The 16,608-nt window shown below is 37.9% G+C and overlaps 1 protein-coding gene across 6 annotated transcripts in view; it reads right to left on the bottom strand.

Moving 5' to 3' along the window:
• Positions 1-16,608, bottom strand: part of NALCN (sodium leak channel, non-selective) — a 256,166-nt gene that overhangs the window by 96,042 nt on the left and 143,516 nt on the right. For all 6 annotated transcript variants that reach the window (XM_072849927.1, XM_072849929.1, XM_072849930.1 and 3 more), the window contains 3 exons: positions 12,848-13,039; positions 5,158-5,295; positions 1,176-1,250 (listed from right to left, as the gene is read on the bottom strand). In XM_072849927.1, the coding sequence (XP_072706028.1) occupies positions 1,176-1,250; positions 5,158-5,295; positions 12,848-13,039 (405 nt within the window). The remainder of the gene's footprint in view (positions 1-1,175; positions 1,251-5,157; positions 5,296-12,847; positions 13,040-16,608) is intronic.

Here is a 16,608-nt window from a genome sequence, read left to right as displayed (position 1 = left end):
CAGTGCCTTGAAGCAACAGAAGATTGGGAAGCAATATTGGTTTGACACATTCCACATATTCAGTGAGCGTACATGAAATATACAATCTCTAAATCCACAAATGAGAAGTTTGTAGAAAATGAACACAACAAATATAAACAAAATAAATGAATAAACACATCGCTTTAGTTTTAAAACTAAAAGAAAAATAATATAGAACAAAAAACAAGGGAGTGGTTGTTTGGCACATTAGTTTCAATGTAACAGTTCAATGTAAAATAACTAAATTGTCTAAATTATTTTTCAATAATTGAAATAACATAATTCTACAACAGTTGCTGATACACCTGAAAGATGAACAAAACCAGCAAATGATGGGTGAAAGAAGGCTATAACCCAAATATTACAAAAGAGGTTCCCACATATTAAGCTCTCAATTTGCTTTTTTGTGCATGAAATAGGCAAATGTTGATGGTTTTTGCTCCTCTTCGTGCAGATTAAAGCACAGCTATATATTTATGTAAAAGCTACAGATACCTTCTTCTCTGGTGGTTTGTGCACAAGGTCAGAATGGCCAACATGAACTCTCTAGTTACATTTGTTTTACGTGATTGTCATTTGTGGTTTCAAGCATGAGAGAATGGCTTCTTGGTAATCTTGGTCCCCAAATCTGGAGAATCAAGCAAGCAAGTTAAGTTTGCCAAGTGTCTTTAGCACTCACCTAACACATTCAACCTAGTCCCCTCTACCGCTTCTGTCTGTGGACCCTTGCCAGTACTCTCCCCTGCAGCGGTTCTATGATGTGCTCTTTTAGTATCATATAAAATCATAGAATGGTTTGGGTAGGAGGGGACCTTTAAAGATCATCTAGTCCAACTCCCTTGCCATGGGCAGGGACATCTTTCACTAGATTATAAGCAAAAAGATAACCTAGCTGTGATTTTAAAATTATTTTAATTACATGACTATCTAAATTGACTTCCATCGAATATTTAAACCAATTTCTAAATCTCTTTTACGATCTCTTAACTTCTACCTCACATTGTGTGATGGTCAACTATCTAACAAAATACTGCTATTCTCTGCAACATCTACAGTTTTGGTCATTTTGATTGCAACATCTTTTACCATAAGAACACCAGTAAAGTAATGCTTTATTGAAACTACCTCCAAGCACAATAAAAACATGTTCTTACTTGTTTAAGTTTCTTCAGATCTTCATCAAGTTCCAGGTTGTCCAAAATAACAGCAACAAACAAGCTGAGTAGAATCTACAAAGCAATTCCAAATTTTTTGTTAAAGCTTGTCTTATTTTTCTTAAGAAGTACTATGAAATGACAGGAAAAATGAGGGCCCTATTGACGTGAATGGGAGTCTTGCCTTTGACATCTGTTGAACCAATATCACCTGTTCCTATATGTCTGCTAGCCATTTTGCAAGTAGTTCATTGGTTTTTAGCTTATCATACAATTATTATATGAATGTAAAAATTTTGAATTCCAGGTTTTATGACCAATGCATTATGTATGTTTAACAATATAACCATCAAAATGTATTTCACAGGAAAAGAAAATTAAATTCATCAGAAATAATAAAAAAAAGGAAACACAAAGCAGAATCCTAAAACAGCTCGTAAAGCTAAGATGCTTTTCAATTAAGTGTGAATTTTTAGCACAGAGGCCACCTAACACTAATTTACTTTATGGACTTGCCTAATGCTCAGAGTGCCTCTGCAAAGTAGCTAACTCCACTTTGAAAGAAAAGCTGCCTCATTATTTGCATGCAGCGGGAGTCACAGTATAGGAAACTCATGCACTTTCATTTACTATACATTAAATATTGTGTAGATATGCCTCTAGGACGAATAATCCCAGGGGGAAAAAACTGTATATCCGATTATTATATTTTCCTTATGTAGAGATACTGACCAGAGGCCAAAGAAGCTGAAAATGTGACTGATATAGCTGAGAAGGAGACAGAACTAGGAGAGCAAGGATGCAGGTGAGAGAGGATACCACTGTTCAGCATATATCCTCAGAGTACTTACATCTTAAGACAGTAAATTTGTATATACATAGCTTTACAGCTGTCAGCAGCTGCCAAGGTTTTAGTCTCTGAGGTTCAAGGCAAATATCCTCAAGCATACTGAGCTCCTACAGGCAAGCATCAATTTCCTAGAGATATGAGAAGGAATCTAAGCTCTTTTAAAAGAGTTACAGGCTTAAAATATTTCTGTGGTCTTGGACTGCTGACAACCAGAGCAGACATATCTGTCCACCACTGTTGTAAATGAAGTGTAAGTTTACCTGTAATTCAATCACACTGGAATATTATTCCCCACCTATATGGAAGATGAAATTTAAGTAGCTTAGTACACCAGACAAGGAGTTTGGAACTCATCTATTCCAATGCAGATGTCTGCACCTGAGCTGGGTGTCTGGACCTTGTTCCAGAGCATTACTCCCTTTCCCACCATGAACTATAAAGGTACAGAAGACACAGGAGGGACTCCCACCCATAAATCTATAAAATGTCAGTGTTCAGAAAAAGAAATGTTCTTTTAATAGGAAACTGGCTTTAGCAATATGTAGAATTTCCTGCAGCTGTTAGAAAAGACATATTATATACGCCACATACTTAAACAGTACCTCATACAGTTTTCAATGATCTGACTACTATGAATGGTTGAAGTTAAGATGGCCTTCAGAATGGCAAAGCAAGACAGAATTCTGATAAAATACATAATCCCTGGCACAAACTACCTCAGTCCATAATTGCTGATGAACAGTTTTGCTATCATTCTGTCAGGATTTTACAGTATGGTGTTTTTCTTCTTCAGATACTTTATACAGTCTAAGATACTCCAGTACCTGCAGCTCAGAGCATACTAGTTAAGGAAGTAGAATTCCACACTAAAAAGAAGTATAGTACTCATTAAATCTATCACCACTTACAGCCTTGCTGCTTCATGCACAGATACGTATCAAGGCATCAAGACTTTCATTAACTCCCTTTTCACTTTTTTTCAACAAGAACCAAAGACGATGTACCACAAAAGAAAAGTTAAATGCAAACTTGTTATTTGTTTAACTTCCTCTGCTGCCATCTCAACTAATAACAGTCCTTGCTTCCAACAGAGGTTTTGTTTTTTGAGCTTCAACTTTTCTTTGCCTTCTAATGTGAAACCTATTCATTTCTTTCCAAGGCTCTACAGTCTGCTTTGCCAAATGCCTGCAATTATCACTTCTCAATTCTAATCCTCCCCCCTCTTCTGGCTGATGAAAGTCATTTCTTCATTTGACTTCACTCTTGTTATTCACTGACGGCTGTTTATTCTTAGAACTCTTCTTTTTGGTTTTAGTAGCAGCCCAACCGTTTTCATGCTCCTTTACCAATTCCACGTTATTTTCTTTCTTTAAGCTTCTTTTGCCTCCAGACAACTCTGTCCTACATAGCTTTTCTCTTCCAGGGTCTGAGGAAGATCTTAGAAGAGAAACTAACAACTTTGTAAGGCCAGGTAATTCTGCAAAGTTGTCTTAACAGAGTTTCTTCATCCATGTAAAATTTGCATAGGTGAATGAGAATAAATCTGTACACTTATGAAGCAGAGCCAGGACCGTGTACTTAAATGCAAATTACCTGTAAAAGGACTGAGGATGGTGTACAGAAAAGTGACTTTGCTCCTAGCAAAAGAAGTACTTCAAGTAAACAAATGGAGAAGTCTCATATGACTCTTTCAAAACATGAAACATAAAGCAGAATACTAAAACTGCTCTTACAGCTAAGTTACTTCTCAATTAAGGTGTGAAATTCTAGCACAGAGGCCACCTGATACTAATTTACTTTATGGACTTGCTTAATGTTCATCTAAGACAGAAATATGGATTCCAGTTCAGACAATGTTCTTGGCAAAGAATCAGAAAAACAGCAATAAGATTCTCTAACCAGTAACTGCTTTCAAATCTATGACAAAACCCCACTTCCCTTTTGCTTTCTATCCCCACTTCCCAAGGAGTTTTAAAGATCACTTCAGCATGAAAAGTTGCTTTTCCAGACCCCAAGGACTCCTCTGATTCTTGCGAGCAAATTACATGTCCTATACATATACTGATACATACATTTTGTTTGGCTTATACTTTAATGTGGTTAAGCAGCTGTAAAAGAATCAAATGCCCTTTACTGCCATTTATAAAGTGGTCGAGATTTCAACCCATGTGAAGGAACCTGCTGCATCCACAATTGCACTCTGATCATTCAGTCTTTAGAAGTGAAACAGGACAGATAACAAAGTAAAAAAAAAAGTAGATGGAAACTGATGGAGATTGTATAAATACAGTTAGTACCTTATATAAGTAGACAGCTGAGCAAAGAAAATGTAATGAAGAAAGTGAAAATATGAATAAGTGCATCAAAAACTGCAATGAACACAAAATACAAAATGAGCAAAAGTAGGAGTGAATTAAGGGTGGCTAAAATGGTTATTCCCCTTATTGTGGTACCTTCTCTGTATTGGTATTCAAAATATAGTACCAAGCCCTTATTGATACAGGATATTCAAAAAGCTGTTTCCCTTATCATTTTCCCTATACAGAATTGTAATAATCCCATTTGAAATGCATACAGACATGCATTTAGATATAATCCCCATTGCCATTCACATGCAGGAACTGCTTTATTAATTCTCATCCTTTTATTGCTTGATACACTATATCATATATTTTCCATGCATTGATTTTGCATTAGACAACAGGAAAGCAGTGATTTCTAGTTAAGAGTTTGCATCCTGAGGCTTTACACTTCTCACTCTAATTACTGTTGCAAAGAGAATGCAACGGAAGTTGAGGAGACATTTCTACATAATAAAGAAAAACACTTGCTTCACTCTGCAATCACCAGAACTGTGAAGGTACAAGACAGTTAACAATTATATTATTAGTCTAGCAGTGTGACTTGGATCTTGTGAAGAACAACACCTCACCCCAAAACAAAGGCTCACCACCTTATGCCACATGGCTGAAGGGTAAATTCTACCACATCAAAGAACTAAGCCTAAAGCTCTCTATGCTGAAAATGAGCATCACAATTACTTTTAACTAGCTGAGAAAAATAAGTAATACAAGAGCTACGAGAATAATTCAAACAAAGAAAAGCACAGCACATTTGCAAGTCAAAACTTACCAGAGTAGCAAAAAGGTGATATAGTATAAAATAAATGGCAACTACTGGTGCCCACATATGTCCTACAGCATTCAGTGTCTGATCCATGACATCCACCCATCCTTCCTGTGTCAGAATCTGAAACATTGACATGAACGCCTGCAAGAAAAAGAGTTACAAACATATTATCAATTCACAAATTATATTAATATGGTTTTATAGACACATTCCTCAAGTTGATTTAGCAGAGCAGAACACCTGTTTTGGTTCATTTTTAAAATCTTAATAAACAAATGTATTTCAACTTGCAAAGTCAGGTGAAATGCTATTCCAGAGCTAAAGGAGAAATAAATAACTCAACCTTTGACAGAACTGTAATCTGCAACTTGTAAGTATAGTCCTCGCTCCATTAGCCCATATGAAGCTCTTTTTGGTTTCCTCCAGGGCTGACAAAATAGGAGAAATACCCTGAGCATCAGAGATCATTGTTTTGAATGCTACACCATATTGTAATTTTGTGATTATGCTTATTCTTCAGTGTTACCTCTCTATAAATACACCTATACGGAAGTGTTATAATTAAACGTGACCACACACTTGTGTTATTTTAACAGCAGAAGCATTCTAGGCATTCCACAGAAGAGACTAACCAATACAAGGCAAGGTCACAGTTCTTCCACCCGTTTCAGTCAGTCAGACTCCTTCCCTATACATTTTCTAAACAGCATTCTTTGTGGAACTATTCCTGTAACATTTTCAAATCCATTCAGACCAGGGGTGCATGTCAAAAATAAAGGGAATAATGGAAATGTTTCAACCAACTGTCTTTGGTGATAGGAATATATGAATCCAGATGAGCCCTAAAACCCAGATATCTTAGACTGTTGAAACCCCAACTTCAGCCTACAGTGCAGACCAGAATCTAACTCAACACGACCAGTGTGTGAGCATGACATGTACATCATACACAGACACTGAGGACTCAGTGCGAGTGAAGTGAGAATATCAAAGTGAAGTGTGGATCTTGATAGTCCTAAATCTCTCAGTGAGGCCAAACTGTTGCACAAGTTTCTTTTGCTTTTGCCTGACATCAAAAGTACTGTCTTTCCAGACAGCAAGGATCAAAGCTGATATCTTACTGAAGTTTAATACATAACAAAAAAGCGTTAGAAACTGAAGACATTGACAATGCAGCTTCCGGATAATGGGATTCTTCAAATTCAAAATGTTGACACAGTGATAAAGATGTATTTGTCTATGCTCAGTGTACCTGACACACCCAGCAATAGCAGATCAACACAATAATGCACTTGGCACAGAGAAGAGGACTCTTCTTGTCACAGCCAGGAGAAAACAGTACCTAGAGAGCCCTTCACATGAACTTACCCTAAGCCCAAATGCATGCTGGAAAGGCTGAAAACATTTAGATATAGAAACTTATGTGCTTGAAAAACAATAAAATGGGTTCTAATTAATTTTTAAAGCTGCTAGCAAAACTAATTGTGGGGGACACTTCAAGTTTATATTATTAAACTACAGACAAGTACTTTGCTTGGGCTCCTTATCAAGTTTGCAGAGTTTTTAAAACAAAACAATATCTTCTCTAATCAGTTTCTCCCAATGCAAACAGGACCCTTAAGGTTACACCCACACCCTTAAGGAATTCCACTCCAGGCTGTGATTTCTACCCTGCAGTGTAGGCCAATTTACTCTAGAGTGGACTGTCCATGTGCATGCATATAGCACTTGGTCCTGTATGTCCTCCTGGCCCTATGTGATGTCCCTACGGCCACAACACGTCATTCATATTTGGTGACAAGGAGCTGGTTACATCTATCTGAAGTAATGATAAGGATGTGGCATAGCTTGCCACACTAGTGTTTCTGTATTGTGAAATCAAGGGTGTGTGCTATATGCTTAAAATTTGAAAGGAGGGCCTGCAAGTGGAAAGCTTGCTGGGGTAGTGTAGGAGGGCTCAGGAAGGCAGGGACAATTTAAGCTAGTGGCTCTTGTTATGCAAGGCACTACATAAAAGGCACTGCCTTTTTGGAGTGCCTAGTTGGAGAGAACGATCCCCGGCTCATGCCCGGGGATTGCCTCGGAGAGAGTTTGCTGGAAGCAGGAAGAAAGTTAACAACTAAGCGGTATCAGTATCGGGAGGCCACTGCTTGAGCTCAGTGTCTGGCCCTCTTTCATTGACCGCTGATAAGGATCCTAGGACTGAAGCTTTTTCTCCTCTGTCCATTATAACTAGTACATATTTTAAAGTACAAAAAATGGATCATGTTGCCTCTAGATCATGTTCAGAGGAAGAACTGTGCATTTTTACTCTGTTACGGGGCGTCCCAAACATTTAGCTGCTAAGGGCTTTGTAAAAAATATGCCTGCTGGCTCTCACAAAAAACCCCACACCAGAATCCAGCTTGGTTTCTTATCGCTGCTATGTTCTGTGGCACTCTGAAGCAGACAGAAGCATAAACACACTGTTAGGCTGAGACCAAGGAGTTTGAGAGCTATTTTTACAGATGCTTTTCAGAATTAAATCACACTAATCACATTTTCAGAGATGATTAAGCCTACAAGTCCAAATCACTCACAAAAAGTGAAGCTAAGGTGTACACAGAACAGATCAAGACATCCAAGCGAGCAATCGCACACACTGGGAGATGAAGTTAAACTTAAGACTTTAACTTCTACATCAGCAACACCTTGACCAAATGTAATGTCCCAACCTTTCCTTTGAACACACAGATCCCACAGAGAACAAAGGCTAGCATAAATTAGAAGCAGTAGAGAAACCTGCTTGTAACTACTTTTCTGCAAATCCTTTATGTCAGATAAAATCTTTGCTATGTCATGTGTTAGGAGAGCCCAAATAACAGGGCTGGAATTTGCAGTGCTCTCCACTTCTCCCAGGTAACAAGTGATAGGACGAGAGGAAATGGCCTCAAGTGGCACCAGGGGAGGTTTAGACTGGATATTAGGAAATTTTACTTCACTGAAAGGGTTATCAAGCACTGGAACAGGCTGCCCAGGGAAGTGGTTGAGTCACCATCCCTGGAAGCATTTAAAAGACATTTGGATGAGGTGCTTAGGGACATGGTTTAGTGGTGGTCTTGGTAGTGTTAGGTTTACAGTTGGACTCGATGATCTTAAAGGTCTTTTCCAACCTATACAATTCTGTGATTCTATGTTTCTGCCAGCAACCTTGGCCTTAACTAGCATGCTGCTGACCTGGCCAGATCCTTCCCCAGACCGGACCCCTTTGAATTAGTGCCCCCTCACAACCACACACGCAGGCTCCTTACACTGCACAAAATTACACTCTTATTAGTGATTCCTTTTCTTACAAAAAATCATTATAAGGGTCCTGCAAAAAAAAGCCAACAAAACACCAACAAGTGTTACCTAGCCCTGCAAAATACCTCAAGTCTCTCCCTATGCAACACTTGCAGAGAAGGAAACATCGGAGATCTTTAGCTCAGGAGAGACCTTCTGTAGCCAGAGGAGCATGCATGAAATAAGCAGGAAATTCAGCCTCCTTTATAGCTGCTAGTGGTGCTTGAGGGTGAAGACGACGACCACCCCAGCAGTGCCCAGCACCGCTTCTCAGCTTCCCTTCCTGAGCGGGAGGTGAAGCTAAACCAGGCATCGCTGTTGCCTGCACGCAGAGCATGTCTGGAGCCGGTGGTGGTCATACCTGGACTGGTGTGACACTCCTTGCTGAAATATAAGGTGGGCACTACATTAAATAATACACCCCACTGCTGGCTTTAAAAACACCTCAGGGACTGGATAATTGAACCAGTGCAGTATCCTTTCTTCTGAATCACCCTAAATCACTATGGTTTATTGCTTTTTAAAAATATATATTTTAATTAATTCTTCAAGGTATAAAGACACCTCCAAAACCATGTTGTGGACTCCTCATTAATACAAGCACTAGATTAATTTGGAAAAGACATTCTTTTAACATCATAAAAATCTAATCTTCCATCTAAAACAGCTGTCCATAAAGCATATAGTTATATAAAATGGCCTTTCAATATAATTTAAACATTTTATTATAACATTAAATCCAGTATATGACAAAACATAAGTTTTAAGAAAATACGGCACTGCACAATGAGTATGTGCTTTGCACCCAGCAACCTCCTTAGGAGCAAGTTATTTTTAGTTGAAAGGTATACTTCCCACTGTTTATTTTAAAATTAATTTGAAATGCAACTAGCTGACAGAATCAACATCTGTGAAGATGAGACTTAGAGATTTATGCAAATGGTGATTTTCTGAATTAATTCGTGTTATAGAAAAGACTGTCAATTTCTTTGAGTATTTATGCCCTATTACTTAATTAGCTGTTTTGATGATGGAAGTCAAACTACCTTTTTATTTATAGTGGAAGATTGGCAAAGGTTCAGTGGAACATACGAGCCGAAGTGCCAGTTCTGATATCTTGTCCAACTATTACAGGGGTGGTACCATACAAATTGCTATTTACAGTTATAAAGTACTTGACATGTAACTGCTGCTTGTCCATAAAATATTATGGGCCAAATCCCAATGGCCTTATTCATGGAAGCAGTCCTATAATCAGTGGGATTACTTCTGCAAATTAAGCTAACAAGATTTAGGCCAGTGCTGTGAAATGTTTGCAATCTGTTTTACCTGTGCAAACTTAGCTTTTTCTCCTAACATAGCCATGAGTGCTCAGTAACACCCTGAGAGAAGAGTAGCCATCCTGTAAAAATGTGGCAGTGGCACTGAGATTGTAACTGCATCAGAGAATTAAGACTACATTATTCAACTTTTTTAATGGATGATGCTTAGGTTGAATTAACACTTCACAACTTGAGCTTTCTCCAAGCTCAAAGCTAGGAGCGAAGTCCTGGTTTTGCTGAAGACTGGGGGAGTTTTGCTGCTGAGATCAGTTGGGCCTGGCTTTCATCTTGTGTTGACCCTTTTAAAAGAAGTGCAGCATTCCCAGCTTTGTAACTTGAGACACTGGCACCAAGTCAGCATATGGCCCCAGGCCCCAAGAGAAACTAGGGCATGGAAGTCAGAGACACTGACGATGTGTTTTGTTTTCCATACAGTGATTGTTAAAATTTCTTAGCGGCCATCTTACACTGATGCCTTTGAACAGATGCCCTCCCTCCCATTCCTTCTTTGGGTTCCCAGCCACCCTCTGTCCTTCTCATGGCTCAGTATGTGCAGCCCAAGAAGACGTGCAAAAATGGAGATGGTGGATGGGTTAAAAACAGTATAGCAAACATCTATATTTTTATACTTAGTATTAGAGAGAAAGCCAGTCCATTTGGGAAGCTGCGATGGCCAAAAGAAGGGTGAAATTTGTAGCCATGGCAACACTGAGCTTGTGCCTATCGACTGTTGTCAGGAAACAATGTGAAAACATGCAATTTAGAGTCATTAGCGAAAGGAGGAGGTCTACTTGTTCCAAAACCCATACTGTGCCTTCTCATAAAGCACTTACATTTTCAAAATGACGTTAGGTTTTGTCTGTTTCCGTGTAGAAGGCACTTTAATGTACAAACTCAAAATCTAGCCTCTAGTGTCACCATTTTCGTTAGTGTGCTCATCCTCTCTGTATTTATAATGGAAAAAGTCCACAGCGACAGTACTGATCATTTTAGCTTAGCTCTTCTTTGGGGGTAAGCCCCTAAAAATTTATTGCAGCAAATTCTGCTGATGCAGACCTCACACCATCTCCTACGTTATATCGTAATGCAAGTATTTCTTCTGTCACATTTTGAAAATAATACATTCCAGGCAAACCCGAAATCGCATATTTTATAATTGTCTTATTGTAAACTAATTCAGTGTTCTTTATTCAGAGCAGACAACATCAGCGGGAATCCCGCAACCCTCCCTCCTTCGGAGGGACACCATCACTCACACCATCAATCACAATTTTTGAGTACAAAATTTTCACTGACTCTATTACCCTATTAAGAGATGTTTCATTAGAAAACTACAAAAAGAAACCACATACTATGAAGTATACTTCTGAACCATTCATAACGAGGTCAATATGTCTACAAATAAACAATAACTAAAAAATTTGGAGATACTTGCTTCTGGCTATCATATAAAAAGTATTAAAAATATTTCAATTCAGTATTGCAGGAACACTCCTTTAGTATTGGTAACAGGTATTCTGTTTTTCCAAAACTTAAGTCAGAAAATAGAAAACAAGTTTGGATATCTTTTGTTTGTAAAAAACTGTATCATTTACTGGAGCAGATATTTTCTCACTTGTCAAACATGTATTTTAGTATATACATCTATCTGTTATAATTCAATATGATAGTTCTTACTGAGGCCTAAATGGCCCCAGATTGAAATGTCCAAAATAAGTTAAAACTTTACTAACATCTTGACATATTTTGGCAATGTTTTCCTGCAAGAGGATCTTTCTCAGATACTTATACAAATTTTTCTAGTTAAAATGTGCAGGTGGTTGTAAATCTGTCTTATTTTAATTATGCTACAATAATTCTTTCAGGAATGTCATTGCCATTTTGCATAAATAATAAAAATAATTCTAAAACCAAGTTCCATGATGATTTCAAACTTGCAGTTGGAAGGTTTTTTCAGAAGTTATACATGGGAGTTGGGCATACAATATGGTGGTACTATCGCTCAATTTAGAGACAGAGGCCTGACTTCATTATAAAAGCTTAAGTTTTATTATATTCTTTTTGCCTTTTTCAGCATTTAAAAAAAGAATTATACTGAATTCTTAATGATCCTACTGGTTGCTTTTCTAAGCACGTTTTCTGAAATAGAAAGCATGGTGTTACATTATTCCCTGTGGGTAGGTATTTTTTGTCTTACATTTGATGGCTAGCTTCCCATACATCAAGTCCAGGTTGATAATTACAAATTGTTGCCTAGCCATTTCGTTTGCTAAATGCATGACCCTTGAGGCCGTCTTATTCATTGGTATTTAATTGTTCCAACCAATGCATTTTCACTAAAATAGATACATTGGATAACCAAGCTGGAATGACAGAAACAAATAAAATGTGACTGGAACCAATCCATGTACACTCAGTCTAATCCATTATTAAAGAAATGGCAGTATTTTCATTCAGAACAGTGTGCTTCAATAAATACATTAGCTCCAATTTCCACTGATTTTCAATGTTCTGTTCTAAATTAACACAATGCCCATAAATATCCATTATTTATACCCAAAAGGCAAACACTTATTTTGTCAATGCAGACAGGTTTTATAACCCTGTGTAAAACAAGCATTCCTGTAGAAATCAAGAACAACCACTTTCAAAATATGAAGATACAAATCAAGTGTAGACATGTTTTATATACGTTTTGTGGCTAAGATGCACGATTGTGCACATGAATACTCTTTCTGTGGCATGCTAGACTACCATTAAGCCATATGCTTTGTTGTGTCATCATCAGGGTGCATACATAAAATTTCTCTATGTTCCCTCAATGGCAGAAATAGAACACCTAACCCAAAGAAAGACAAACTTCACTATTAAAGGACTAAAGGAAGACTGTTACACCCAGAAAATACACTTCTTTTATCTGTGCATATGGAGATAAACTGCTCCATGGTTCTTAGAAGGAAAGGAAGACTGCTAATATAACAACAAATATGATATATCAATGATAGGAAAAGAATAACAAGCAATAAGTAATTGATGCTTTTTATACTTGCCCGTGGAAAGGTTGTAAATCTATCCAGTTCTTCCACAAAGCAAAACATCTGTAAACTGATTGCTGACATTACGATTAAAAGGCTGGCAGTAAATACCACCAAACTCCCAAGTTTTTTTCCTGGTCCAAATATCTTATACACAAAATCCTCCAAAGCAGGAGAAATCTTTATCAGCCGAACTACTCTAAGAACCTGCAAAGAAAGACAAAACAGAACTGTATTAGTTATTTGATTGTTAAATTAATCAACAACTTTTCACAGGATCAGACTTCAAGGCCAAAAAGGGACTTGCAGCCTTGTAGCCCAGTAAATATCAGGTTGCCACTGCTTGTAACAGACCACAAGTTGTATGTTAGGTTAAGAACACAAGCCCTGGAACCTTTCAGGCTTTGTCTGTACTTATCTTGGCCTGCCTGGAGATTTGTTTTAGCTAGTAACAGCAGTTACCTAATGACCAGGTAACTGTTAACCTACTTTGTCTTTTGCTTAGCTTTTCACGATTGTGTGGTGTAATGCTTACTGTTACATATCTCTTTTTTTCTAGCGTGTAGTAATAACAAGCTGTAATTTTGCATAGAATGAACTATCTATGACCCTTTCATAAAATGCAGCATCGAGGTGTACAGGCATGGGATGACAGCAGAGGTCTTCAGAGTAAAGGCACAGGAGGATACTCAAGGCCCCCAAGGCTATAATCAACTCGCCAATCACCAACAGTCATCACAGAAAGGCAACTGGGTAAAGCTGTTTTGGGGGGAACAAAGACATAGGCAAAACACACCACAGATAGTAAAACTGAATATAATGGGGAATTACAGACCAATGAAGGTTTATAGTGTGTTACCAGACATAAGAATGGCTTCAGGCAGAGGCGGCCAAAATATATCAGTCTAGATTTAGCAACTGAGGATCTATTGCAGTGCTAGGTAAATTGCTCCAGTTTGATTATCATCACTGTTAAAAATTCATACTTATTCTAAATGGACAGTGTCCTGAACAGTCTTTGAAGAAAGCTCTGCTTTGAGCAGCCAGCTAGATGAGATGACTTTGAGAGGCCACTTCCAACCTAGATTTTTCTATGTTTTTTGTTACACCAGGTTACATATTTGCATAAAGAACTGACAACTCTTCTTCCAGAAGTCATCTTTCCATTTCAGTGACCCAAGACAAAATTGCATGGCATTGTGTACCGTATGGGTACAAAACTACGAAGTTTGGTAATGAACATATTTTGCTATTTCATACTATATACAACGAGGGAAATTTTGGGTGGTATTTCTCAATATTGGAGGAAACAGCGTTGTGTGACACTGACATATTTGACACCTCTCAGTATTAGTAGTGGCGGCAGAACTGTGATCGTGTGTGGAACTCCTGATCCATTCACTGCTGACTCTACCTGGGAAAAGCTGCTGACAGCTCTTATCCTCCTATTTCTGCCCCTTATGGTGGCACAAACAGTGACATAACATTAGTATCAACAAAAGCCAGTGGCAGCCACAGCAGTTGCTGGAGACAACAGACAGGAGGATGTGAGGCAAATGAGATTCTGCAGTTCTTGCGAAGAAAAAGAGTCTCTAGCCCAAGGTATTGCCTATATTTCCACAAAATCATATTGAAACTAAAAGGTAGTAGTTACAGTGCAATTATAGGCTGACCTGATGTACCAGCCAAATACAATTACTGTGCTGCTTTTGGAGAGAAAATAAATTTGACAGAAGGATATGGCAGTTGTTTACAGAAAGACTTCACTGTACTTTGTAGCTTACTAATAATGTACACCTTTGCATTTTGCATAAAATTCATCTCCTTAGCTATCCATCAGGTACGCAGAATACGCTAGTCATCTAGGCTTTACTGTCAAAGGAGGGAGAGAGAGAAAGTCAACTCAAGAGAGCAACTTACTCCAAACAAACACAAGACTCCTTGTGTGAGATGGGATGAGGCTTCAGTGTCTTCAGTAATTAAAAAGGGTCCTAGATACAGAGGTTACACTAGACAGCTTAACTTTCACAACATTAGAACAAGGTGAGATAAGGTCCTTTCTTTCACATTGGTACCGTGACCACATTACATACAATCTGAGCACATGAAACTGGTTACCAAGAGAGTGACAGACAGTGAGATGAGTGAGATTTCCAAGTACTATGAATATATAAACATAGTGCCTTCTTACTTACAAGATCTTCTCACAGTGTCAATGCTAGCTCTGGTCCCATTAATACCAGTTTCGACACTGACCCAGTAGGGTGAAGATTTCATGCTAGCTGGTATTCTGAGTTGTGTTTTAGATAAACTGTATTATCTGCCTTAGTTTTTTTCCCCCTCCCTTGGGGAACTTTAATTGACCTTTAAGCAACACACTAATCTTATTGATACTATTTGTTTTTTTTTCATTTATTTTCATTAGGTGACAAATTGAATCTAGCAAAAGTACACTCTAATGAACATTTATGCATTCTATGTAATTGGATCGCAAATTGTATTAAATTTAAGAGCTGTAGAAGATGCACTATTTGGATTAAATATAAAAATATGTTAAAAAACAAATCAAAATGAAAAATACAAAAAAGAAGCCACAGCTTTGTTACAAAGAATGGCTGCATCTCCTAAAATGGACGATATTTATTCAGAAAATGACTCAGCAGTATTTTCCCCAAGCACAAATACAATACCATCTCTTCAGTCCAGTATAGGTCAAATTCTGTTTAAATCTCTCACTCTGTCATTCTGTCATTTCTGTCATAAAATTCTGTCATTCTCCACTGATTTTGTGTTCTATAGATCATAGCCATGGAATGGTACTTTGCTGTAGTCCTTCACAGAGGGCTTTGCAAAGTGTTTTGAATGAATGCACAATGAATGCAAGAAAGATAGGTGGGAGGGTGGACAGTAGCCAATGTGGTGAAGAGCAAAGGATGTGTTGGCAAAAGGTAATGATAAAGACCAATGAATAACGCAGACTGGAGTATATGCTAAAGAAGACTAGATAAGCCAAATGATATTTCTGCTCGCTATTCTGGAATGTGTCAAATAAGACTTCTATTTTCAGTAATCTGTTTTGTTGGCTGACAAGGAACACATTTAACCTGTCATCATTAATACCTAAAGGCCTGGAAATCTGCCTAACGTCAAGACGCACCCATGTGAAAAAGACTTTTTGACCTTGGCTGATTTGAAAATGTGTTATCTAGCTTGCCCAGAAGCTTAATTGTGGGGGAATACTGTGCGTACCTCCCTTACACACTGACATCAAAGGTAAAGTATTTTACAACCTTACTGTCATTTGCCTCTTAGGGGATTTGGATTGCAAAATACAACCCGAATCTTACAGTGTAGCAGGTGTTTCTGCCTGTAAAATGTATGTCTCTCATATATTTTGGAAAAAAAAAAAATCACATCCTGCTATTTTCTGTCATAAAAGCTAGCACTATTTAAAAAAAACAAAACACCACCACCCCCGCCGCACAAAACTAATTAAATCCATTAAAAAGAAAAGACGTACTATTTTATTATCAACATCTGGCTACATTTTAATTATACTTTCAGTCCTGTTAGTTAGTGATGATGCTACCTATTTAGTCCAACATGTTTATAATTTATACTTAAAATTCCTAGAAAGAAATCATCAGCTGTAAGTGGACTCTGCCCTAATAAATATGGACCAACAATTAACTAAGTTGCTAACTTATAACCGAGCTCCCAGCTCGGTTTCCTGTGTGCTTTTGACACAAGAGTGCAATGGAATGCTCCTGATAGAT

Source organism: Ciconia boyciana, chromosome 1, assembly GCF_034638445.1.
Source record: "Ciconia boyciana chromosome 1, ASM3463844v1, whole genome shotgun sequence".
Lineage (NCBI taxonomy): Eukaryota > Metazoa > Chordata > Aves > Ciconiiformes > Ciconiidae > Ciconia > Ciconia boyciana.
The sequence above is the reverse complement of the archived record's forward strand: the minus strand, read 5'-3'. Positions and strand labels throughout refer to the sequence as shown.